This window comes from Capsicum annuum, chromosome 2 (genome assembly GCF_002878395.1).
Source record: "Capsicum annuum cultivar UCD-10X-F1 chromosome 2, UCD10Xv1.1, whole genome shotgun sequence".
NCBI classification, from domain to species: domain Eukaryota; kingdom Viridiplantae; phylum Streptophyta; class Magnoliopsida; order Solanales; family Solanaceae; genus Capsicum; species Capsicum annuum.
In genome coordinates, this window is record NC_061112.1 from 79,471,790 (window position 1) to 79,483,157 (window position 11,368).

An 11,368-nucleotide genomic window follows, 5' to 3' on the forward strand; every position below is an offset into this window, starting at 1 on the left:
AAAAAAAATAACTGATAAAAAACAAAAATAAAAGAAAAATAAAGGTTAAAGCCAAATGAATTTAAAAAGGAAAAAAAAATAGATAATGCTTGAGAAAAAAAGAAAAAAGAGAAAAAAAATAAAGGTTGAGACAAATGAATTAAAACATGAAAATAAAATTAAAGAAAAAAATAAAAAGTGAAAAATAATAAAATTAAAGAAAAATTAAAAATGAAATTAATGAAAATAAAAGTTGAGAGACAAATAAGTATGAAAAATTTTAAAAATATATTTGAGGTGTAGAGGGGTAAAATAGTACTTGTACTATACTTAAAAAGTAGGGCAAATTAATTAAGGGTGACAAAAATATTTCAAAATTAAAAAAGAGTGACATAAGTATTAAATATTGAGTAGAGGAGACAATTTTAAGATTAGTGTTAATGACACTAATTTTAAAATCCTCAAGTTTTATTATTTACACAAATATCCCTACACCATCACCACCACTCTTCCTCCACACCCTTTTTGTTGCCACTGCCGCCACCTCCTCTTTCTCCACTATCACTATCACTACCATTATCTCTTCCAAATTCACTATTATTTCCTCCCTCTACATAACTATCGCCTATTTTTCTTCTTTCTCCTCCACCTCCGTCACTATCAACACCACAACAAATATCATCTTCTCATTCGACGTCACCACCACCTCCATTTTTATCATAAATATTAATTTTTTATGGGCTCCTCCTCCAATCAGATTTTTTTTTCAGAAATGAAGTAAGTATCGAAGTTTCTACAGAAACAGTAGAAGTTGCTGCAACAACTTCGATAATTGTTGTAACTACTATTAGTTGTTGTAGCAATTACCGTAATTGCTGAAGCAACTCTCATAGTTGCTGAACTTGTTGAATTATTTCTTCATTATTTTTAAAAGAAATCAAAAATTTTCTTTTCAAACTTTTTAACTTTTTTAAAAAAATAGTCTATGAAAATTAAAAAAGGAAGAAGAACAAAATGAAAAGAGAAAGAAAATGAAGAACAGAAGATGAAAGAAGTGGAAAATCTAGAGAGAGAAAAAAAATAAGAAGAAGAAGAAGTTGGGGAAAAAATTTGAAGAGAGAAAGAAAAAAAAGATTGAAAGATAAGAAAAGGGGAGAATTTCTAAAATTTGAAATTTGAAGTTGGAGGATTTTTAATTTATTTTTAAAAAAATTTAAAAATTATACTTTACACCCCAACTAACTTAATCACAATTTAATTAAATTTTGACCTTAGCTGATCAAAATTGTTACTATTTTTAATTTAAAATTTTTTTTTTTGTCACCTTCCTTCTAATTTTCTCTTAAAAAATAATATTATTTTCTAAAGACATTTGGATCAAATATCTAAAGCACCCGTATTAGAATTATGGCATGCAATTTCCTGCTTCTAAAACTTACACAAGCCCAATCGTGAATCCAATTCTTTTCATCCAAACCAAAAAAAAAAAAAGAATTTTGTATTTTCAGTTTGCTCCTCAATAAAAAGGTAACGCTCTGTTTGTTCCTTGCTCGGATGGCAAAAGCAATGGGTGTATCAATTTCTTCGCGTAGAGTATTTGCTCTTGTTCTATTATGGCTCCTCGTGGCATCAACCTCCATAGTCCGCGCCGATCAACTTTCTTTAGGTAACTTTCTCTTTAAATTCTAGGGTTCTCAAATACTTAGCTTATTTGTGTGTTTACTTCTTCATATTTTGAACCGCTTAGTGAAACTATGGGCTCCGCCACTGGGATTTAGGGCTGCAATTATGAAGTATGATAAGATTACGCGTTTTTGAAACTTCAGAGAGTTTTGTTTCAGGCTTGTAGTCCTTGTGTATTACTATAATTACAGAAACTAATTTGAATCAGTTTGTATAAATTCTCAATATCTGTATCTGTTTCGTTATAGTTTGCATAAATAATTCTAAGAACGGCTTAGTGGTTTTTACGTTGAAGTTGCTTTCATTTGACAGTGTAATTTGAATTTCGAAAAGGTTCTTTCTGATGGGTTAAAGTAGAAAAAGATGAACTTTTTTTTTTGGTTAATACTCCTTCCATTTCAATTTGTTTGTCTCGGTTTAATTAGCCAGAGAGTTCACGAAAGGAATAAAAACTTTTGAATCTTGTTGTCTAAAATTAAAGATAGGCATAATATATAAACAGTCCTTTAACTTGACATCAAATTATAACTATGCCCTTTAACTATATAAAAGCTGAACAAAAAAAACTCCAATTCTGCAACTTACATGCGTGAAACTCAATCGTTCCTATGTGGATTAGTAATCCACTCAGACATTGCCACCTAATAAAAAAGACACATTATAACTATGACCTTTAAGTTTTGTCACTGCACAAGTAGCCCTTTAACTATACAAAAGTTGAACAAAAAAACACTTCAATTCTAACTCTGAGGGTCGTGATTTTGAGTGTATACACGCAATTTGCCAAGTAGGATTGGAGTGTCTTTTTGTTCAGCTTTTGTATAGTTTAAAGGGCCTACTTGTGCACCGGTAAAGTTAAAAGTCATAGTTATAATTTGGTGTCAAGTTAAAGGTCCTGTTTATGTATTATGCCTTGAAGATATGTAGAATATACCAAAATGCCTTTGATATTGTGGTTTTAAACATGTCTCACATGGAAAGTTTGAATTAGAGAGTTGTCAAGAAGAGAGAGGCATTCTTTTTAAATTGGAGCTAGCAAAATCTTTTGTATTTTCTTCCTATTGTATTTTTGCATCTGCATGCTGCCATCAATGGTATCGCTTACTTCATAAAAAAGAAGTTTAAAAAGTCAAAATTGGCCTCAAAATCTTGAGAAACATTTACATTTTCCATGTTTTCCGTCAAAGATAGAAACATAATAGCCATTTTGTTGCTTATCAGAATTGCTATGCTGAATAACGTATAGAAAAGGGTTTCCTAAGCTCCGCAGCTAGATGGGCTGGGTTGTTTTTTCCTTTTTCTCTTAACTTCTTCCTACTTTAAAGTTCACTAGTGATTTTTACTTCTCAAATATCTTTAACAGTGATTAGTGATGCACTATAACCTCATGAATTGGTACTAGCAGGTTCTCTCTTTCTTTGTTTGTTTTATTTTTATATTTGATAGTCGAGTACTTGCACATATATATATGTTTTTTTATAACCGTGGTGTCCGGACCAACTTGCGCGCACCTCAACTGAATCTTCAAGATACCTGCTACCTCTCTATAAGGCTAGAACAAATGGGAAGAAATCACCCAGTTTTTGTCTCGGGGAATTGAACCTGAGTTAGCTTTGATGTTTGCACATATTGTGCTATTCCCTAGTACTTGCACATATTGTGCTATCTCTTTTTTAGAGTTCGCTTTGATGTTTCAAATTCCTCTTTAGTGTGGAGAGAGTGAGAGAGCTTCCCAGCAAGTGTTGGTAGATTTTCTTGATAGCTCCTTCTTTAATGTGGTTAGTGCGGCACTGCCCCTGCATAAAATCCAACAGTTAGGATTGGCTTGCAGGTAAGAGGTGATCCTTAGGTGAAAAAGAGTTGTATAGAGTTCTTAGTGTTCCCTTTTGACTAGCTTTAAGTATAGCATGGAGCCAAACATGGGCTCCCACAAAACATTATAACATGTTTATACCTCGAAAAGTATATTTTTCTTTGAACAATTAGTTACTGGTTATATTCATTATAGTTTCTTTTTCTCTTTGTGTTCAACAGTTGTATCTCAGTCTACCACGCTGCAGATCTCTCCAGGAATAGTAGTGGAAAATTCTCCTGGCTCTAATCCAGGAACTAAAGTCATTTGTGAGAGAGTTCAGATCCATGGATTGTCGAGGCTAAAAAGTCTGAGAAAGTTTGCCCATTCAGTGAAGGTAAATGTATCATATCTGAATCCAACTGGGCGTCCACCTAATGCTGAGGTCTGTTTCCATAGGTGAGCCAGTAACCCTTTGTTTCTTTGCTATCTAAACTGGAGAACTAATGCAACTCCAAGTATCCAATATTGCTTCTTGTAGCATATTTTATTTCTTTTTCTGACTAGTAGTTATAGCATAATGCCTTTTCTATTTGTGAAAAATGACAATAGATGATTCTCTTGAAAAGAAAATCATAATAGATGAGTTTCTGAAAACTTGATATATTTACTTCATTGGCTGCCTTTCTTATTGGTATATCATCGTTTTCTTCTTTTTTATAGATTAGGTATTTTCTGTAAATATAGACATATATAATGTCGGTGTATGGTCTGTCATCCTTCTTCTATTATTTAGCTCTCTGCATAGCAATGAGTTATGTGATGAAATTTTTTTGAGTCACATTATATGTTAATTAATCTCCAACCTTAAGTATTTGTTGGTACTCGTTAAAGTTGTGTCCATATGCCTTGTCATTTTCTTTGTTGGTCTGATAGATACCTAAGAATTTGGGTGCTTTATTTCATGTTAAATTTTTATGTTTTGAGGGACATTATTTCAAGAGGTAAAATCTCTACTCTTTCTCTTCTGTAGTATAATGGAATAACTGGAGGTGATGACTGTTTAGGGTGATTTATTGTTAGTGTTGCCCATTTATCAGAAAAAATAACTGAACAATTTCTAGTATGACCTGTCTAATGATAGTTACTTTTGCCTCCAAGTTTATGCCTTTTGAGCTCTTAATATGAAACTTCACCAACCGAAATGTCATCTGATTACCAAAGGCAGCTAAAGAGTTGGAACCTTTTGAAAGTCAGATAGGTATCGGTGGTCTACTTCATCTGTACTGTCTTAAGATAATGTGAGGTTTATAAATTGTTAAGGGCCATTATCATCTTTGCAGGAATCAATCCCTTGCAATTGGGATGTGCCCGTCAGGCCAATGGATGAAACTAACCAAGGGTTCATGGGTGAGATCAATGTCACCTTTTGATCACAGGTTTTTGGATATTAGGATGGCAAGCTCATCTAAGGAAACTTTTCAGGTCTCGCTGCATGAAGGTTTGTTCTCCCTGGGCCAATCTGAAATCAACTTCTTTTTGTTATTTTATTGCTTTTGGCTTTTTAACTTCAATCAAGTAACCTTAACTTCCTTTTATGCAGATTTTTTTTTGTATCGTGTTATGTTTCTGGTACTGGGGATATTGTTACTTACTCTGGCATCCTTCCTTAGCAAGTCTCTAGTATTTTACTATGGTGGTGCGATGGCAATAGGGGTTTTGCTTGTGATCCTGATAGTCCTTTTCCAGGTAACGTTGTACCTTTCATTCTCCAAGAAGTATTCGTACTTATGTAAACTTTGTCCCTTGTCTGAGTGCAAAGAATAGCCTCTTCTAGGATTGCTTGCTTCTCTGTTTTTAATATTAAAAAACATGTGTGTTCTTGTTGAAATTGTCTTTTCAGTTACAATCAGGATAATTTTAGTTCAAAATTACAAAGCAAACTGTTTTTGTTGATTTCAGAAGCTAAAATACTTTTTTCAATGGTATTGTGTGAGATGATATATTTCTTGAAATGGAAATTAATTGCAACTGGAAACTGCAGAGTAGCACCACCAAAGCTCAGTATTTTACATAAAAATCATGTGTCACTGAAGATGGATCTGCGGCTTGCAAAAATCACCCAGATGTTTGGGTGGTGGGCATGGGGGGTGAGGTAGGGAGAATAAAGCTATCAAGATCGTTCACATTAAAAAAGAGATAAAAATAAAATATCGAACAAGCTTAAAGTATTTTGTTACCTGAGATTTGGACTTGGAAAGTATCTTTTTTTTCCTCTGGAAGTATCTTCAACTAATCATCTTTTTTTTTTCTTTTGCAGTGATATTTTTTTATAATCTAATGAAAGTTTAACTTCTAAAGTGTATAGTTAACATTTATAGTTTTGGTTTCTTCCCCTAAATGACACGTATGAATTAAATCATAGATGTGCTTAAACAGAGGAGTAAATGAGAAAACAATTCGAATATAAGAAGATGTTGATAAGACAGGGTAATGAATTAAATTATAAATGTACTATTACGAGGCACTTTTTGAATGTCCCTAGGTCAAAAGTGAAAAAAACATGTTGTAAATGATAAAAGTAAAACTAGGTCTCGCACAACTTTTATCATATAGTATAATATAAGATTGGTTATTATGTCCTCTTGGAGAAATGATATTTTCTGGGCCATTAGAAAGGATAAGTAGGTAAACCTATCCCAGTAAAGAAAAGTACAAGCAGGCAATTAATTTGAACAAGAGGATTATAAGTAGAATTTATCAACAAAATAAAAGAAGGAAAAGTTAGGTTAGTTAATTCAAACTCTCATATAAATTTTTACTTCACTGCAATACAATAATTATGAAATGATGGAAATCTGGAAACTAATAATTTCTGCTGTTCAGAACTAGAAAAAAGTAGAGCAAGTGAACTGAAAAGCATGCGGACGGGATAGAAAATAATTTCTGATGACCAATCACAAAATAGATGGATCTCTAAAGAAAGCTAAATGGCTTTTAGGTGATACCATTTACAGTTGCAAAATTGACAGGTGGTGCCATAACCCACGATGGATGAGAGAATATCTAATTTCCGTGTTATAGAAACAACTTTGTCCACTTTACATATCAATAATCTTTTTATAGTTTATGTTGAATCTTGTAATTATCAGACATACAATATTTCATTTAGCCAAATTATCAACTTAAGTTGGACGTATAAAATTTTGTTTAGCAAAATCGTTTCTATTTAGAAATCTAATTAGCTTAAATTGGGTAAGGCAATTTTTTAGTTTTTTTTTTTTGAAATTATAAAAGAAAGCAATTCTTTTTGAAACTATAAAGAAGGCAACTTTTACACTGTTGTATATGTGATTTTCTTGTTCATATGAATTGATTCAGCTTGAAGTGGACGATTGATATCTGTGATGAATTAGTCCTAATTTTGATTTTATGATGTTGGCAAAGATTTTAGCATTTTAGAGATGTACAAGAGATCTTTTTAAGTGCACTTGAAGTCTTAGAGAGTGGTAAACTAGTTTAGTTTAAATAAACAGCTAATTTTGGACGCCTGATTTACAACTTTGAATTCTACATTAGAAACATTATTCCAACTAAGAATCCAATCACCTGACATGTGCATATCACCATCAACAATGTTACTTAATCAGAAAATGTTCAATATTTTATCTTGAGCTATGTGCATAGTAGCTGTATCATGTACAAATGTGTGTAGATGTATACATGGAGGTATAATATCATCCTTATAAAGAAAAACAAATATGTAGGTGTATATCATGCTTCTGTGTTGAAATTTCTGATTGACAGTTTGGTGCTTCTAATGACAGGGAATGAAGCTTCTTCCGACTGGTAGGAAGAGTTCACTAGCAATATTCTTGTATTCATCCATTGTACGTATCTTTGCTAGTATGAGTAATACTATTATCAGTTAGTTTTAGGTCATTCTTATCAAATTTTGTTATTAAGAGTTGCCATTGTTTTGCATAGGTTGGTGTAGGCTCTTTCATTCTAAGCTATGTGCCACAACTGTTGCGTTCAATACTCAGCGAGATTGGTATTAGTGAAGACATGTACAACCCTGTATGTAAGTTCTCCTTATTGTTTTTGTTAGTTGCCTTACTATTTGAACTTTAGGGTTCATCCATTCATGTCGTTTAAAATTGGTTGCCTGTTAGAAAACCTTTTGCTAAGGTTCTCATGCCAGTAAAATCTACCTCATATAAGTGTTGAGTGCCTCTATAAGTTAAATGTCTAAAATTAACGTCTGAAAAGAATACGTGGCAAACTCTTGCTGTTATTTCACGATAAGATGACTGGATTTTCTCAAGTGCAGTCTGATTGGTTTCTGCACTGAGCATTCCACTTACTAGGGAATTTTGGATGACCTGGACTGTCTTTTGTTGCAGCTGGCAATATTTCTGCTGCTTTTCCTCGCGATTGCTGGAGCTTGGTTGGGGTTTTGGGTTGTTCACAAACTTGTACTTGCAGAAGATGGATCCATTGACATCGGAGTGGCTCTCTTTGTTGGTTGGTCCATTCGTATTATCGCTTCTGCGTTGATTCTTCAGGTTTCCATTTATATGATAATACTATGAATCCGTTGGTCCTCCAAAGTTCTCACGTTTTTTGTTCGTCTATATCCTTTACCAGAGTTCAGATGGGCACTGACGTAATTTCATTTGTTCTTCAGTGTTCTGCGGATCATTTACTGTGTGGCGAGGCATGGATATGTGGAGTTCTCATGTCAGCAATCTTGAGGAGATTATGTCGTCCCAAATATGTTCTGCGCTTTTTCAAGTGAGTCTGCCTTTCAGAAAAATAAAATAAATTTTAACATCCTTTCTCCCCATATTTTCCGATTGATGCTCAAGTCTGGTTGCTTTATTCTCTTGTTATGTATATTGGCGGAGAACTTTTGCTTTGCAGTCGCTTTGTATTTTCACACTTGGGTTTTCATAAAAAGCAGGAAATTATCACAAATAGACACGAGTTATCTCTGGGAATGTCAGGATTCGTACACCTCACCGATAAAGGGGCCATATGATTCCAGGATTTTCAAGACAAATCTAAATGGCACAATGAGCCGAGGTTAGCCTTAACGAATTATTAGTAGAGGAAGTGAAGTATTAGACGGAGTTTCTCTGATGTGTATATTTTCCTGTAGGTTCTCCTCTCAAGCCACGAAGCTTCTTGTCAGAAAAAGATACATTCTTTTCTACTTTCCATAACACTCCTGAACGGAAGAAGCTTTCGAAGGATGAGTATGACAAGTTAACTAAAGACACCACAAAGAAGGCTATGGAAGAGCTTGTTTCTTCCCCAGATTTTAGCAAATGGGCCGTTGCTCATGCTGATAGGATTACTCTTGCTCCAAAGAAAGAGACAAGTGCTAGGCAGAGAAGGTGGTACCAATGGGGACAGTAAAATGTGATTCTAGTAGGTGGAGAGCTTAGGTATCCAAACTTGTTGCAACATTTTCCTCGTTCACTTAGGTAGTATTTCCTTTTAGGAAGGCATGTATTACGGTGTAATTCCCCTTCCCCCCTTCCCCCCCAAAATGAAAAAAGGTACTTTAGTGTGTATTATGGTGTGATTACGTTCTTGTTAGTAGCTAGTGTAACCTTATTGACTTCTACAAGGCACTGAAACTGACTGCTACAAACACCGGTTGTTCTTGTTTGCTGAATGTAACAACTGGATGATGGAGATGACATTTTGCAGTGTAAATGTCGCGATGCTTTATTTGCAGCTGGCTTCAATTGCCATTTACAATGATGTCACTGCTTGACCTTGGTGAATGATTTTGTTGTAGAGCTTGTATGAGCATCATCACAAGTGTAGGTGGCAAATGGGCTGAGAGATTATTCCAAAAGTAAAGGATGAAAAATTCTTGTCTTAATAGAGACTATACTATTAGTCGTGTACAAAATTATAGGCAATTTTCATAAATCTCATTAGCTAGCATCTTAATTATCCCCCGATTTTTTAAATAAATTCTCTCTCCCAACGTTTATTTGTTCATATACATAACTGATTGTAATATACTTAATTATGTATCCTAACTTTCTTAATGATATTTAAGGAAATAAATTAAGTCTAATAATTATTCAAGATTGTACCTAAGAAAGTACCTTATTAATGTGTGATTAATGAATCCCTTAATTATATAAATTTCTCAAAAAATATACTCCTAAAAGGAAACTTATCACATAAATCACCTACAAAATTTTAAAATCAAAGAAAAAAGTCCCTTATAAAATATAGAGGCATAGAAATTTTAAAACGAAAAGAAAAAGACTCGCATAAAGGAAGTTGCTTGAGTTATGAATATGAGTTTGCAAAATACACAGGCATCACATATACGTAACAATATGAAACAAAATTTGAAAACATAAAGATAACACATCATATACATGCCTAACAATCTATCACATACAAAACATTGTTATGTATATGGACTGAAATACACACAGCTCATCTTGTCTAACAGACCCATATACATAATTGTGCTATATATAACACTGTTGATACATAACATATATGTAACTCCCCAGCAGTGTTTCTTTCAGTACATATACATAATAGATCTATGTATATGGGTTGAAATAAAACATTCAACAAATGACACATACATAACTCGCTATGCATCATAGTTCAAAATAACAACATGGATTTACTAAGTAATTTGACAATATATGTAACCAATTTAATGTATAAGAAGACGTCTCTAACCCTATGCATAATTAAGTTATATATAAGGTTGACATAACAACAAAATCCTCTTATATAACAATGGATAAGAATGCGTAAATCGATAAAAAAAATACAGATTCAACAACAAATTACTATGCCTTAGGAAGACGCAGTCGTGATGATTCTTCACTTTTTATTTTACTTGACAATATAGCAACGGACTTTTTAGAGCTTGTACGAGCAACTTTGTAATACCCCATATTTTTCCTAGTCTCTGGACAATCTACGACTCGTCCTTCAAGTCGTATAAACTCATACAAGTCGTATGTGGCTGTCGTATCCAAGACACTATGTTTGAGTTGACATTCTGTTCTAGGTACGAGTTGACCCTAGGAGTCATCAAGTGAGGTACGAGTCATACATGGTAAGACGTAACCAAGTCAATGTGAGGTGGGATGTTTTATGTTCGTGGTACAAGAGGGTGAACGCTAAGCGTTAAGAGGGTTACGAGTCGTACGAACCCCAGTCGTAAGGACATCAATATAGACTCCTTGAGGTTCTGTCCAAGATACGAGTCATGGTTACTAGTTGTATACTAAAGTACGAGCCGTAAGTTCCACTCGTATGATGACAGTATATACCATTTTTATTCTGCGCAGCTTACGAGTCAAGGGACCAATCATACCTTATCGTACGAGTTATATGATTGACTTATACCCGACAGGGAACGTTATTTCTTGCGTGTTTTTTCAGGGGCCTTTATGCCTTTTCCCACTCCCTTAAAAAGCCAACCCATGTCATTTTGGCTTCACAAGGGATGGTATAAAAGATCCCAAAAGCCCCAATTTACCTTATAAGTTCCAATTTCATCAAAAACAAATCAAAAGAGCAGTTTCCTCCTTTTTCCTCAAGTAGTTAGGGTTTTCTCAAGAACAAGAACAACTTCAAAAGATTTTCCCCAAAGCTTTTACTTCAGGTATGTGGGGTATTCATCAGTGGATTCCTTTTACCCCTTGAATCCTAAACATCTTCTTTGATTTGAGTATAAAATTCTATTCTCTACAATGATTTAGGTCGGTGAAATTCATGAAACTAACCATGTTTCCGCATTAATTTTATGTTCAAGTCATGCTATTAGTATTTTCATGTAAATTAGGGTTCTATATGATCCAAACCCCAAACTTACATGTCATGGTTGGTTAATACCAAGTCAAATTGTTA

The 11,368-nt window shown here is 33.8% G+C and overlaps 1 protein-coding gene across 1 annotated transcript; it reads left to right on the forward strand.

Moving 5' to 3' along the window:
- Window positions 1-1,353: 1,353 nt before the first annotated feature.
- On the forward strand, window positions 1,354-9,223 carry LOC107858647. The gene is made up of 10 exons (XM_016703399.2): window positions 1,354-1,645; window positions 3,697-3,913; window positions 4,798-4,955; window positions 5,058-5,203; window positions 7,282-7,344; window positions 7,442-7,534; window positions 7,861-8,022; window positions 8,145-8,251; window positions 8,421-8,542; window positions 8,619-9,223. Exons 1-10 carry the CDS (start codon window positions 1,534-1,536, stop codon window positions 8,876-8,878), a joined length of 1,440 nt encoding a protein of 479 aa, XP_016558885.1. The 5' UTR covers window positions 1,354-1,533; the 3' UTR covers window positions 8,879-9,223.
- The last annotated feature ends 2,145 nt before the right edge of the window (window positions 9,224-11,368 follow it).

Bases quoted from the DNA above. Each gene is read 5' to 3' on its own strand.
- LOC107858647 (XM_016703399.2), top strand. From the start codon at position 1,534: ATGGCAAAAGCAATGGGTGTATCAATTTCTTCGCGTAGAGTATTTGCT. The intron at 1,646-3,696 runs GTAACTTTCTCT...TGTGTTCAACAG, and splicing joins CGCCGATCAACTTTCTTTAG to TTGTATCTCAGTCTACCACG. The intron at 7,345-7,441 runs GTACGTATCTTT...TGTTTTGCATAG, and splicing joins TATTCTTGTATTCATCCATT to GTTGGTGTAGGCTCTTTCAT.